Below are 16067 nucleotides of genomic sequence, written 5' to 3'. Positions count from 1 at the left end.
CCGAGGCGAGAGACCGCGGCGACCGTCCAGGGTCGGCGGATGTCGGGCGGATCAGGGCTCTACCCCAGCAAGCCCTGATAGCCCGATGGGAGGAAGAACTGAGGTCCCCCACAGCGGGCCTGGCGACAGTGGAGGCGGTACGTCCCCACTTAAATCGCTGGGTCAAAAGAAAACGAGGCACGCTCTCGTTTAGGTTAACGCAGGTACTTACCGGGCACGGCTGCTTCGGTAAATACCTGCGCAAGGTAGCACGGCGGGAAATGTCACCTTCCTGCCACGAGTGTGGTGCGCCAACCGAGACGGCACAACACAACCTGATGGAGTGTGCCGCGTGGGGGCCCCAGAGGCTTTCTCTGGCGGCAGTTGTCGGCGGAGACCTCTCCGTGCCGAGCATCATCAACGCGATGCTCGGAAGCGATGAGTGTTGGTCGGAAATGGTCTCCTTGTGTGAAAATTTAATGTCGCAGAAGGAGGCCGCGGAGCGGGAGGACGCCGCTGCAAACCTGCTCCGCCGAAGAAGACTGGGGAGAAGAATGAGGCGCTATGCGCACCTTCTCCCTGCGCCGCAATAGGCGTCGCTGGGACTAGGGGGTTCTCAGTACCCTGGTAACCCCATAAAGAATGGAGGCCTGCATACGCAGGCCACTCGTCAGAGCGTCGCGGTAGCATGCGCAAGCGATCCCATGGCGCTCCTCGTTATGACGGAAAGGGTACCGCTGGTTTTTTAGTGGATATTCCGTTGTTCGGGGCGCACTCGGCGCCTCGGACATCGGCGAGCCCCACATCCCCCCACTGTTCCCGTGGGGGAAACGCGTAATGCGTTTTTCCAGCGTAAAAAAAAAACTATACTTATTGCTACTCTCTAGTTGGTACAGTGAAAATATCCGTTGGCGTACGAACATATTTCTTCTCTCGACCTTCGTGTATTGTGCTCATATCTCCAGAATTTGATTGTGAACTACGGAGCGAAGGTCTTTTGCCGTTTGATGGATTTTGCTGATTATCTGAAAATAATATTATATTATCTTAACCTCTGGTCGTGCGATCCACCAATAGAGAATATAAGCGCCTCAAACACGTGTTTGTTTTGTATGTGTTGCGTGAGCGTTGTAGACTAAGCTCCAAGCTTAGAAGTATTCCTCAAGTGTAGAGGAGACCTTTACTAAGCAGTTTGATATTTACAAGCTGTTGCTTTTAAGCATAAGTATTATAAATTTCGAAAAATCACAAGCCGGAAGATGTTTTAAGTAATAAATAATAAAAAGAAATGTTACCTTCTTCGTTTACACTTGTAGACGTTTTCAACTGCATGGCCACAACACACGGGCCTTTAGCCAACGACCATATCGGAACATCTCTCTGTATAGGCGCTAAAATATTTCTTTTAGACCTTAAAATCACGGGTAAATCCATCGTATCGTTGTCTCCATTCCCTAAGCTTGTTAAATTCTCGTTGTCTGGCAACACTGACTGATTCGACACTTCGTTTTCCCTCGCATTTTGCTCAATTTTAGACATTTGACTGTCTATAGTGAAAACCTCTTTATCGCTTATTGAAGGGTTTATATCATCTGAAGAGTTTGTCTCCGTGCTTGCGAGAGGCGTGAGTCCGTTTTTAGTGTTACTTTCTGTTCTCTTTATCCTGTTAACTTTTGACGTATCATTTTCTAACGACAATGGCGGCGCTGTCGCCATGTATTGACTGTACATATTATCTATTAATTCTTCTGTTCGCCTGTAAAAATTTTCGTTGCGCATTGATTTTTAAAAACAACACAAATTTTATAATTTACCATGTAATAAAGATTTTTGTATCAATCTGAAATTATTTAAGTAGGTACTTACCTAGTTAGCGGTATGATAACGGTCTGGGCTGGCCCATCGCTGGGATGATAAGCCGTGGGCCCAAACCTGTCTAAATTGGTGCTGCGGCTCACCTGACAGATAATTTACATAATAAGTTATTATTTAATGTTATGTTTCAGAATTTATTTAATTACTATTAATAGCCTAGCTTTAATAACTTTAAATAAGCGTAGATTAGATAAAAAATAGATTGGGGACATACTTATATATTAAAACGATAAGGGAGTGTTAAAATATAATAAAAATAGTAAAAAATAGATACAGTTTTAATATTGATATTATCAACACTTAACTCGGCTGTATCTAATGTTTGGGCACCTACCTCCATAACTCCAATTTGTGTTGTTCGCACGTGGTACGGGAAATTTTTGTTCGCGAACACAGGCAGAGTCAACAACTGAAAAAATATTTTGATATTTAATGAACATATTAAAAATATATTTTTATTTACATATATTTACTCAAATATATAATTTTTGGGAAGTAATATATTTTACCACTGCTTTTTGTCATGAAAACATTTCAGTTTAGTATCAAAAATTATTATAAAGGTTATTATGCTAAATTATGTCATGAATGAAATATATTTTTTTGTATTGTATTTGCCGTGGAGTACCGGCTTAGAATAGTACTCCCCCAATCTCATCCCGTGGGTGTCGTAAGAGGCGACTGAGGGACGGGGAAAAGGGGGGATGGGCAGCAGCGTCCCCCGTCCCATAAACATCTTACCCCCCTACTGCGCTCGCCAACACGCCTGCCCAGCGCGGCGAGTATGGGCAAACCCCTCCCTTAATGGCAGATGCGCCCAAAAAAAAGGCCCCCAGTTACCGGCAAGCCCGCTAGGCCCGACCAAGGTAGCGGTCGCGGTATCGGCAGGGCAGGGGGTGCTAAGAATCACCGGTTCACGGCAGGCTACCGTATAAAACGACTGCACATGGCAACGTATAATGGACGCTCGATGAGGCTGGACCATCACCTCGCCGAATTAGAAGTAGAGTTAAGTCATATAAACTGGCATATACTGGGGTTATCTGAAGTCCGAAGACAGGGGGAGTCCGGTAACTTACTCTACTTCCGCGAAGGTGATAACCTCTCCCAGGGTGGTGTCGGTTTTCTAGTCAAAAAGGATCTCATTAGCAGCATTGTGGAAATCAGTAGTGTGTCGAACCGGGTAGCGTACCTTGTCCTAAAACTTTCCGACAGGTACTTCCTGAAGGTCGTACAGGTATATGCGCCAACTTCGACATACTCTGATGATGTGGTCGAAGCGATGTACGAGGACATCGCAAAGGCCCTCAACGACACTTCGAAGGCCCACTACAATGTTGTTATGGGAGACTTTAATGCTAAAGTGGGAGTACAAGATAGCGGTGAATCGAAAGTCGGACCTTACGGCTTGGGCTGCAGAAATCACAGGGGGCAAATGCTGGTAAACTTTCTCGAAGCGCAGGGGCTTTTTTTGATGAATTCTTTCTTTCAAAAGAAGACTCAGAGGAGGTGGACCTGGCGAAGCCCCGATAACGTGACAAGGAACGAGATAGACTTTATCATTTCGAATAAAAGGCACATATTTAGAGATGTTTCAGTGATCAACAGGTTTAATACCGGAAGTGATCACCGCTTGGTTCAAGGCACTCTAAATATCAACTTAAAAGCCGAAAGATCGAGAATGATGAGGTCTACTCTCCGACCTACCATGCTCCAAGCTGCTCAAGGCTCCGAAAAGTTCCAAATGGAACTTCAAAATCAATTCACCGCGTTGGAAACCATAAGCAGCATTGATGAGAGAACCGACACGCTGGTCAAAATACTGCAAAACACATCCCGCAAGTGTTTTCCGCCACAGAGAAGAGACAACGCACCAAAATTCTCTGCCGAGACACTCGAGCTCATGAGAAAACGACGAGAACTACCATCGTTTTTGTCAGATAGGGCCTTAAATCGAATAATAAAAACGCTGACGCGACGCGATCTCCGACGCTCCAATACCCGTGCCATCAAGGCTGCGATTGAGCAAAATCGGGGATCGAAAGTGTTCGCTCGCAAGTTTGGGAGGCCGCGTCTGACAAAACTTAAAACTGAAAATGGTGGGGTCGTTACCTCTAGGCCTGAGATTGTCGGAGAAGTAGAGAGGTTTTATGGGCAGTTGTTCTCTTCAAGATCGGATAAACCCGTGGGAATCAGTACTGATGACCAGCGCGCCCCTCTTATGCGCCATTACTCCGAGGAGCTCCCGGTCGTTGACCAAGGAGAGATTAGGGCGGCTCTAGAACAGCTTAAAAACAACAAAGCTCCGGGAGATGACAGAATCACAACAGAGTTGCTTAAGGCAGGCGGGACTCCGGTCCTGAAAGAGCTAGCAAGCCTCTTTAATTCCGTCATCCAACATGGCAAGACCCCGGAAACGTGGAGCGGGAGTGAGGTGGTACTGTTTTTCAAGAAAGGTGATAAAACCCTCTTGAAAAACTACAGATCAATCTCCCTCCTGAGTCACGTGTATAAGCTGTTCTCAAGAGTCGTCACGAACCGTCTCGCCAGACGACTTGACGAGTTCCAGCCCCCAGAGCAAGCCGGCTTTCGATCAGGCTACAGCACCGTGGACCACATCCATACTGTTCGGCAGATTGTGCAGAAGACCGAAGAGTACAATCAGCCGCTGTGTATGGCATTTGTGGACTACGAGAAAGCCTTCGACTCCATCGAAACCTGGGCAATGCTCGACTCATTGCAGAGATGTCATATCGATTGGAGATATATCGAGGTACTGAGATGTCTGTACAACGCCGCTACAATGACTGTCCACATCCAGGACTGTAAGACGAAGGCGATCCAACTGCGCAGAGGGGTGAGACAGGGGGATGTAATATCCCCGAAACTGTTCACCAACGCGTTGGAAGACGTTTTCAAAACGCTGGATTGGACTAGGTATGGAGTCAATGTAAACGGCGAGTACATCTCACACCTTCGATTTGCCGACGATATCGTCATCATAGCAGAGTCGCTGGAACAACTCACCGAAATGCTGCGTAGCCTAGGCGAGTCTTCCCGGTGTGTCGGTCTCGGTATAAACTTGGACAAGACCAAGGTCATGTTCAATAGGCATGTCGTGCCGGGACCGATATACGTCGAGGGGAAACCTCTCGAAGTTGTTAGTGAATATACCTACCTAGACAGATAATACAAGTCGGTAGGAACAACTTCGAGAAGGAAGCCGATCGAAGAATTCGCTTGGGATGGGCAACATTTGGCAACCTTCGTCAAGTCCTCAAGTCGTCTATACCGCAATGTTTGAAGACGAAAGTCTTCAACCAATGCGTCTTACCTGCCATGACATACGGTGCCGAAACGTGGACACTAACTGCGGGACTAGTCCACAAATTCAAAGTCGCTCAGCGTGCTAAGGAGCGAGCTATGCTCGGAGTATCTTTGAAGGATAAGATCAGAAATGAGATTATCCGGAAAAGAACCGGAGTCACCGACATAGCTTGAAGTGGCAGTGGGCTGGTCACGTATGTCGTAGGACCGATGGCCGTTGGAGCAGACGAGTCCTAGAGTGGAGACCGCGAATCGGCAAGCGCAGCGTAGGGCGCCCTCCAGCCAGGTGGACCGACGACCTTAAGAAGGTGGCGGGCACCAACTGGATGCGGAAGGCGGAGGACAGGGAGCTTTGGCGCACCTTGGGAGAGGCCTATGTTCAGCAGTGGACAACGATTGGCTGTTGATTGATTGATTGATTGAATATATTTTAAAAATCATTTTATTATGTCCAAATGTTTAAGTTAGATGCGAAATCTACCAACACAATCTCAATAGCATGCAGCAATATGATGATGGTGTCCCGCTGAACGATTTCGGCCACGGTTATGTCTCATGGGATACTAACTAACCGCACGGGACATATACTTAATAGTGCACAAGTGTGTGCGCAAACACAGGTGAACTCTCTATTTCCTAACTCTCATAATCCGATGGCACGGCAATCCGACACGACCGGAAAGAGTTCAGGCGCAGGACCAACGGCTTTACGTGTTTTCCGAGACACGGGAGTGTACACACTACCAACTTCCAGACCCCGGGATGTTACTTAAGAGTTTTTTTGATTGGTTGATTTATCGGCCTGACCTGGGGTTTGAACCAAGAACCTCGGGATCTGTAACCTTATATCTAGTTACTCGAGCAACAATCTAAAGCTGACATAAACCACTGACCATCAAATAGAGCATATTCTCGACGTGAAAAATACAATCTATACAAACAGACACTTACTTACAGACACTTAACATACTTAAGGGGTTGACATACAATTTATAGCTATATATCATTTCAGAGTAGATGTAAGTTAATTCTATTGACTAACCAAGAACATGACGTGACCACAGAAAGTTATGAACAGCAGAACAGCCGTGACGACGCTCTCACGCACCCATTTATCTAAAAGATAAATATTTATATTGTATTATTCTCTATATAAATCTTTTATTATATTATTCTATATGCCTTGTTTATTTAACTATTCATCTATTAACTTTGACACAGTTATTATTTTCATTTTAGATCCAATCAAAGATATTAGAATGAGACCATAGACAATTTAGTACTTTTTAATGATATGACATATTCTTAATATTTATAAACAAATTTTAAAGGTACTTTTAAGTACGACATAAGTAACTTATATGAGGATAAGTTATATTTTCATTATTTAAGTAGTATTCTTAGAATCATAGAACACTGTTTTTAGCAGGCGCCGCTTTTACCACACTTTTTATTTCTATATAATTTAACAAAATAATTACAGTATACAGCTTCCGGATGTAGATTCTACCGAAAAGAATCGGCTAGAAACTCATTAGTTGTATTTCGAGCTTAGAAATAAAAAAGTACTATAATAATTTCACGCCAATTTTTGTCTATAATACATTTATTATCTTTAACAGATATATTTAGTCATTTTATTTTATGTAGGAATTATATCCCTTGTTAAACATCAATAAATACATTGTCAACCTAGCGAATAATTAATGAATTATGTTAAAACATATAAATGATATAATATTATACTTACCAATATAAGAATTTGCAGTTAGTATAAACAGTGGTCCCGCGAAAAACCATAAAGTGCCACAGATAAAAAATGGGCAATAGAACATGTTCTGAAAATAAAAACAATTATCAACCCTTACAATAATCAAAGATGGTAGCAGCCTGTGAATGTCCCACTGCTGGGCTAAGGCCTCCCCTCCCTTTCTGAGGAGAAGGTTTGGAGCTTATTCCACCACGCTACTCCAATGCGGGTTGGTGAAATACACATGTGGCGGAATTTCAGTAAATTTAGACACGTGCAGGTTTCCTCACGATGTTTTCCTTCACCGTAAAGCACGAGATGAATTATAATAACAAATTGAGCACATGAAAATTCAGTGGTGCTTGCCCGGGTTTGAACCCACGATCATCGGTTAAGATTCACGCGTTCTTACCACTGGGCTATAATCAAAAATAATTTAATCTTATTCATGTGAACAACGGTACTTGACGTACTCATGGTCCTCACGAGGGTTACAAGTGTGTGCGTCAACAGCGGTGCACTCAGTAAAAGGGGACGGGTTAAAGATAACGGGTTGGGCTTGTAACTCGAGAACTAATCTCATCCCATTACATAGTAATAAAGTGAAGTAACAGCTACTTATGGCCCACTGCTGAGCTAAGGCCTCCCCTCCTATTTAGGAGAAGGTCTTAAACCTTATTTCACCACGCTGTTCCAATACGGATTGGTATATACATATCCCAAATATCGCAGTGTGTCGAGTCGAAAGTCTTCGACCAGTGTGTGTTGCCAGTGATGACTTATGGATCAGAGACTTGGTCGCTCACAATGGGCCTCATAAGAAGGCTCAAGGTCACTTAAACGGCAAAGAAGAGGGCTATGCTGCGAGATCGAATCAGAAATGATGAAATCCGCAGGCGAACCAAAGTAACCGACATAGCCCGAAGAATTGCTTAATTGAGGTGGCAGTGGGCGGAGCACATTGCTCGCAGAACCGACGGCCGCTGGGGCAGAAAGGTTCTCGAGTGGCGACCACGAACCGGAAGACGCAGCGTGGGCAGGCCCCCTACAAGGTGGACCGACGACTTAGAACGAGTCGCGGGAAGCCGTTGGATGCGGGCAGTGCAAGACCGACCAACGTGGAAATCCTTGGGAGAGGCCTTTGTCCAACAGCGGACGTCTTTCGGCTGAGATGATGATGATGATAATATACATATGTATCAGATTTTTTTTCTAATATTTATGATTCATGTAAAGCACATAAAAAATCAGTGGTCGCTTCAATTAACATTTACGTAATCTAACCACAAGACAATTTCGGATAGACTTAGAGTACTAATGATTATTATGTCTTATTATATGATATTTTCCTGACTTACAATTCATCATAATATTTTTTTATTATTATACCTAGTAGCGTTGTTGGAATACTTTACTTTAACACCTACCTTTTCAGGGCACTTTTTGACTGTAAAAAACGTTGCATAAGCGAACGCGCACCAAGCAGCCACGCGTAGAACAATCAATCCATAACCAGCTGGACTCTCATACAGGTAGAGAACTTCTCCTGGATCGAATGCCTACAATTATAAAATACATATAATATTTTCAGATTCAGAAAAATGTATTTTCATACAAAAAAATTTATAGTTTTTAACTGTTTTACATACGATGCCTTGATAAGTTAACTTACAAACCAAAGAACTGTCAATGAACCTCTTGAATCATGGATTACTCACTTTTGCTTGGTAAACGAACAGCACCACATACGTCAGTACATAGCAGCACATGAATATCGTCAGCCTGACGGTAAATGCCACCTTGAGTCTCCCACGAGTGATGGTATATCCTTTCGCCATCAATATCAGGAGCAAAAGAAATGTCGTCTCCGATATCCCGCAAAGAAATTGACCTGCAATTTAGAATCAAATTGATAATGTTATGGTTGCTAGCTTAGTGATGGATATAACCCATTTGTGGTTGGTGAAATGTGTAAGCTGGTATATCATATGGCCAATATATCAGTAACACATACTTTCCAACAAATAAACTATGGACAGGTATTTTTAATTACATTAAAATACTATTACTATATAAGTTTCAATTGACTGCCTCGTTGGTCCAGTGGCTAGATGTAAGGCCCCAGACCCGGAGGTCCTAAGTTCGATTCCCAGTTCGGGTAAACAAAAAGGTATTGGGATTTTCTATCAGGAAATTCTCACTAACAGGCCGGAGTCTAGAAGTTAGAGTTGTGTACACCGGGAGTGTAGTGCCGAATAGAGAGTGCATCTGTGTTTGCGCACACCTAAATCGGTCAGAAGGACATTATAATTATTATTAAATTTCAATTATACATTTGGTACTACGTACAGTTATCTTCGTTCGAAGCTTCGTAAGATGAAAATATTGCGTCCTAAGTTGAAGCTTCGTAAGCTGTCAGGATTTTTTATAACCTTGACAGCGTTTGTCAAAATTCTTAATAATTGCGCCAGTATATTAAATGTCAAAGGTTGCAAACTCACTTTAGCATTTTTAATATATTAGTTAGCAAAAAGTCACCTGTTATCTTGGCGCTGGTGCTGCCAATTCCATTGTACGCGTAACGGATGTTCGCCATCGCCTGCAGCGCGACTCCACCGTGCTGGGCGACGAGAGACATCAGGAACAGCTTGTAAGTAGTGTGCAGCAAGTGACGGCACTTCAGTTCCACGCTGCACATCACCACTGCCACCATGACTATCACGTACGCGAAGGTATACGCTAACAGAATGGGAAGCACGTCTGAAAAACATAGTCAACATTTTTAAGTGTTTATTAAAATTAAGTAATATTTTTTACGTATGTTTTTCTTGCTTTGGTTTTTAAATTACATTTGTATGTATTTTTAATTTTTTTATAGTAGGCGAGGAGCTTATGGGCTACTTAATGGTAAGTCACAAAACGCCAATAGACATTGGCATTGTAAGAAATTTTAACCGTCGCTTACATAGCCAATGCGCCACCAACCTTGGGAACTAAGATGTTATGTCCCTTGTGCCTATAATTACACTAGCTTACTCACCCTTCAAACCGAAAAACAACAATACCAAGTACTGCTGTTTTGCGATAGAATATCTGATGAGTGGGTGGTACTAGACGCACTTACACAAAGCACTACCATCAGTTAATTTACATACATTTATAGCCAAGACCCGGGAAGAAAAACGATACGAATCGGGCGTCAGGCACTCGCGATTCGTAGCTGTACAAAATAGGTGCTAGATCAAGGAGATAGTGGAGTTTTTTATTAGTAAATACTTACAAAATTCATCAGCCGAAAAATGTTCATGCCAAAAATCTCCACTAGGTCCGTTCGTCATCAAAAATTTGTAGCGCACATCCAGTCCCTAAAAATATAAATAAAACAATTTATTCGGTTATAATATATAAGAGATTTTTATACCACAGATTTTAATATTACATTATTATTTTTAACTTATCCTATTAATAAATCTTATGCCAAAAAAACTTTGATAACTAAGGCATGTACATATATCTCAATACAAGATTATATAAATGATAAATAAATTTATTCTTACAAAACAGCTCTCGGCTCTATACAAGCGACTTACGTGAATAATTTTGAAACGTTTCACTTTAAAAAAAAGAAATATATTAACTAAACAAATAAAATCAATTAATCAAACTTTCAAAAATACACACAGTACTGGTATTGTCTGAATATCAGAAAGAAGAGCTCTTTTTTATGTTATAGGTAGGCCGACGGGCAAATGGGCCACCTGATGTATTGGTCACCATCGTCCATAGACATTGGCGATGTAATGAATATTAACCTTTTTTTTTTATAGAATAGGAAGGCGGACGAGTATATGGGCCACCTGATGGTAAGTGGTCACCAACGCCCTTAGACGTTGACATTCTAAGAAATGTCAACCATCGCTTACATAGCCAATGCGCCACCAACCTTGGGAACTAAGATTTTATGTCCGTTGTGCCTGTAATTACACTGGCTCACTCACCCTTCAAGCCAGAACACAACAATATCGAGTACTGCTGTTTTACGGTAGAATATCTGATGAGTGGGTGGTACCTACCCAGACGTGCTTTCACAAAGCCCTACCACAAGTACCATTCCTTCCTGGAATTCTCTTAGGGCTATTTTATTTACTTTTCAAGATATAATGTACGCTACCTTCGGATTGTCACAGTTGCTGATACCAATGAACCACCATCGTTCCCTCGCCGAGCGGAACCTTCTAGAATTGTGGCAGCTAACGACAAACTTAACCGTCTTCCCATTCGAGTTGCTAAGCTCGTTCTGATTGGACTCCGAATACAGTCTACGTCGACGATATCGTTCGTAGAGTTCAAATGTTGAGCGTTTAATTTTTTTCTGAAAATTAAACAACATTAATTACGATAATAAGCAATGTTACTTTTATATTTACCTTCTACTTATATTTGCGCTCACCGTACGCACCGTACACGTAACACGCTCATTATTCAACAGCATTCTATTTGTTTATTTCTTATTCGGGTTAGTTATATAACTATATACATACTGTATTATTTCAACTAGAATTTTTTAGTATTGTTTGTCTATTAATTATTAATATTCGAATTTATTATTAAAGAGGTTTACCGGCATAAACCACATGCAAAGCGTTTTAACGTGATGTCAGTATTGAACTGATTATATTAATTTTTATTATTGCTTATTATTTATATTAATTTATTATTGCTTATTATATATTAAGTTTTTTTTTATATGCGCCGGGATGGCAAATGACTACTCCACCTGATGGTAAGTGGTAGTAGAGTCCAAACGCGACGACGGCCAGTACAGTCGGGAAGAATGTTCTGTACTAGCCGTCCTCGCCTTGCCGGCCCGCAAGATGCCTCTTTACGCCTCGTTTGAAGGAACTCGGGTTGTAAGAGGAGGGGAATACGTGAGCTGGTAAGGAATTCCATTTTTCGGAAGTGCGACAAAGAAATGAGTTGCCAAAACTCTTTGTGCGCGATGGAATTGATGTCACAGTTAGGCGGTGACATCGGGAGCCAGCACGCGTAGACTTATGATAGAAGGGGGAAGCAGGAATAAGAGAGAATAATTCCTCAGAGCACTCGCCGTGATACAGTCGATAGAAAGTCTACTTTAAATTTGAAAAGAAATGGTTTTAAGTAAGATTTGATCAGATCGATTTCGTGGAATGTAAAAGTAGAGTATATTTTGTGTCTGTTTTTGTCTGTGATGTAAAATAAAAGATTATCTATCTATAATACTTACTCCGGTGTTGCTATGATTTTCAAACATAATTTCGACATCCCTTAAATTTTCCAATCGGCTCGCATTGTTCTCTGGCCCTATATTCTCCCATAATTCATCGTCAGGCGGCAACCCAGTTGTAGTAGAATTAAATTCATCGGTTGGTAATAGTTCGTACCATGTTGTGAAATTTGTATCGACTATAGTGGATTTCGGTTTTGGGGTAGTCGTTTTTAAAAATTTATCGTAATACGAGGGATCGGCGGGTAAATCGTTTTTGGTTGAATTTGTGTTCTTATCCTTTAATTTTGCCGTTGTTGTTTGTGGAACTGCCGTCGAACTGGAAATAGCATTTCGTTTATTTTTAATGTCGAAATCTATTATAGCAGGATTACCAAGTACATTTTTTTTTAATTTTTTTTTATAGAATAAGAAGGCGTACGAGCATATTGGCCACCTGATGGTAAGTGGTCACCAACGCCCTTAGACATTGGCATTGTAAGAAATGTCAACCATCGCTTACATAGCCAATGCGCCACCAACTTTGGGAACTAAGATTTTATGTCCCTTGTGCCTGTAATTACACTGGCTCACTCACCTTTTAAACCGGAACACAACAATATCAAGTACTGCTGTTTTGCAGTAGAATATCTGATGAGTGGGTGGTACCTACCCAGATGAGCTTGCACAAAGCCCTACCGCCAGTATACATAAAAGTACCACCACTATACATTAAACTTTCCAACTGTCAAAAGGATAATTAAAGCGAGATTTTCTTAAAATATATATACATACTTACATATAAACACGCGTGTAAATTATTACTTATAAATCGATTCGGATGCATTTTTCTGCGTTGGGTTTAGTATAACTTCAAGGTACCATCTCAATTACACTGATATTGGACATTGTTAAGTTTTTATCAAAGCGATAATTCAGGCAATTTTTACTTGTTTTTAAAAGGAATATTTGTTAGACTTACTTTCCAATCCAATTATATTATTTGCACCTAACCTATTTATATAACAAAATACATTGTTGTAAATTAAAATGACGTTTAAAAACCTTTTTCCGGCTGGCAATTCTTTATTCGCTTGAGTGAGTATACAACCCGAGTACTCTGTGTCTGGGTACCAGTGCGATAGTTTTATTATCTGGTTCTGTCCACCTTTGTTCAGTACTGCCTCACGTTCCTTGCAAGTCTGCAAATAACTGAGAGTAAGTCTTCTAAAAATAAATTCTTGATGAAAAAAAAAACTAAGAAAATTGGCTTATTAGGCTGCAGATCTTAACATCTTAGGTTCAGTTACAGTCCAGAGTTGGGAAGTTGTCAATGCCCGTTATGAAGTCACTGCCAACTTGGGAATAATTAGCGTTTTAGGGACTCAGTGCAAAAAATTACCGCCGAAACCAATGAGGCAATTAATGGATTACGTGTGTAAATAACTAGCTAACCGTAAAATACATTCTTATTGAGCGTCTACGTCGAGGAAGGAGTAACTGTGACAAATTTCAAGTTAATCGGGACCATAGCTTGGAGATCTCGTGATGAGTGGTATTTCGCTTATATATATGAGATGAATCAACCTACCTTGGTACTGTGGTACACAGACGGCCACTGGCTCTCATCATCGTAGTAAAGCAACAAGTTCAACGTCCCAACATCTCGTTCAAACTCTATCAAATATTCGAACTGTCCTTCCAAAGAAAGGAAACAGAATCGAGCGAGAAAAGCCCAGTTCTAGAAAATAATATATTAATTTGTTTAATTTCAAATTCCGGCTCCGAAATTTTTAGAAGCATGAAAATGTAAGTTTAGCTAAAGAAGTAACAGCCTGTGAATGTCCCACTGCTGGGCTAAGGCCTCCTCTCTTTTTGAGGGGGAAGAGGAAGTTTAGCTAGTTATATAAGAAAATACTAGAATGAGATAGATGTATAATTCTAAAATTCCAATTCCTTTGAAAGTATTCAAAATATTTTAATTGTAATTATTATTTATTTTAAGTAGTCTATTGTATTTTCTATCTATGATAACTTTATTTCCAGTAAAGATAAAGGCTATATAACGTATAGTATGCTTATGTGCTGCATATTTTTAAATAAAGTTTTTTTTTTGTTATAAGTAGGCGAATGGGCAAAGGAGCCTGATGGTAAGTCACCCATAGACATTAACGATGCAAGAAATATTAACCATCCCAAACTAAGGGACTGAGATGTTATGTCCCATGTGCCTGTAGTTACACTGGCTCACTCACTTTTTAAACCGGTACGCAACAATACAATTGCTGTTTAGCGGTATAATTACTGATGAGCAAGTGGTAGCTACCCAGACGGGCTTGCACAAAACCCTACCAATTTGAATAGCATATCCATAATCAACCAGAATAAATTACAAATTTACCTAAATTATGTAAAGTACAAACAATATCAATCCTTATAAAAACGCTCCAAATTACTTTGTATATAAATAACTTACTTAAAATAAAGCTCTTTTTTAGCGTTTTTCTTAACACACATTACTAATATCAATAATAATTATTTATCATCTGTGCGTGCAACACACAGCAAAACGAGATATTTATACAAACCTCTTTCGTGTTCACTCTCCCCTCTACCCATTTTCCCTGAACTCCGAGCGCCATGACCGATAATAAAAGAAATCCGAACGTTGTTGGGACCATATTGATGTAACATTATATTGTTAGGGAGTCTTGATTCTGTACATAAAATTTAAATAAATATATATGTTATGCTATATGCTACTTGTCCCTGATTCGCAAGTGTAGAATAAAGTTCTAAATTGAATAAAAAAGTTAATGTTGAAGGATATAATACAAATACAAAACAAACAAATTCTCGTTTTATTTGAGTCACGGACTCGCCAGTTTCATTATAGAAGACAAACATACGTAAGAAAATATTGAAATATTGGTAATTAGTTACGCTTTAATTAATTTAAACGAATGTACCTATAGTAAAAATGTTAATGAAATTCAGAAGATTTAAATCAAATTAGCGTTAGACGAAAATTGACTCGCTAGAATTTAAAATGTAAAATAATAATTCAGTTGTATTATTTAAAGCACCTATGTAATTTAACTATCGGAAAATATTAGCTATTGTTTTGCCGGTTCTTCTTGGTAGAATCTACATTAAGAACCGTTGTAACTTTAAATTTAAAACAATCCTGTAAAATGGCAAAATTAAAATTGTAAGAACCTACTCAAATAAAGTATAAAAATACATCTTCGGTTACATATAAGATTTAAACTATATATACGAATGCTACTTACCAATGTTTTAGTATTTGTTAACCATGACTATATTAATATTTATATTAATATTTTGTATGAAATGTTAAAGCTTAGGCTTGTTTTGAAGGTCCGTTTGTTGTGAATTTGGTTTCCATAGCAACGCGTCATATTTGAAGCGTTCATAATTATTAGTTAACCCAATTAGTTAAACGTAATAATTGTCTCTGGGTCTTTTTATTGTCTATGAAAATGTAATTGACATTCTTTCTCTTTGAGTACGCCAGAGCGCTAAATTAAACTTTTTTTTTTAGTTAGGAAAAAAATATACCAGGAACAAACATAAGCTTGTTAAGTGTAGCCTGACTGCACAAACCCTATTAATTATGTTTGCGGGATATTACAGTTTCTGAGAAAACAACAAAAATGTTAAATTATAAAAATCCAAAACAATTACATAATAAGGATCATTTGTGTTATGAAGCATATTATATAATAAACGACTTTTTTTAGATTGTATTAGAAATAATACACGAACGGTGTGTGTACTTGGTGTAGGACTTTGTGTTAGTAAGTCCGTACCATCCACTCATCTGATATTCTACCGCTAAACGGTATATTTAGTAATGATACAATCGAG

General features: G+C 40.0%; 1 protein-coding gene across 1 annotated transcript; it reads right to left on the bottom strand.

Moving 5' to 3' along the window:
• Positions 1-855: 855 nt before the first annotated feature.
• On the bottom strand, positions 856-14818 carry LOC126778727 (transmembrane protein 145-like). The gene is made up of 15 exons (XM_050502349.1): positions 14765-14818; positions 13768-13917; positions 13242-13378; positions 12198-12516; positions 11103-11303; positions 10212-10296; positions 9470-9691; positions 8650-8822; positions 8359-8490; positions 6932-7019; positions 6224-6297; positions 2189-2263; positions 1846-1937; positions 1275-1735; positions 856-1004 (listed from the first exon to the last, which is right to left on the bottom strand). Exons 1-15 carry the CDS (start codon positions 14816-14818, stop codon positions 856-858), a joined length of 2412 nt encoding a protein of 803 aa, XP_050358306.1.
• Positions 14819-16067: the final 1249 nt, after the last annotated feature.

The sequence above is a fragment of the Nymphalis io genome, chromosome 27 (assembly GCF_905147045.1).
Source record: "Nymphalis io chromosome 27, ilAglIoxx1.1, whole genome shotgun sequence".
Lineage (NCBI taxonomy): Eukaryota > Metazoa > Arthropoda > Insecta > Lepidoptera > Nymphalidae > Nymphalis > Nymphalis io.
This window is presented reverse-complemented; position numbering and strand designations above follow the sequence as displayed.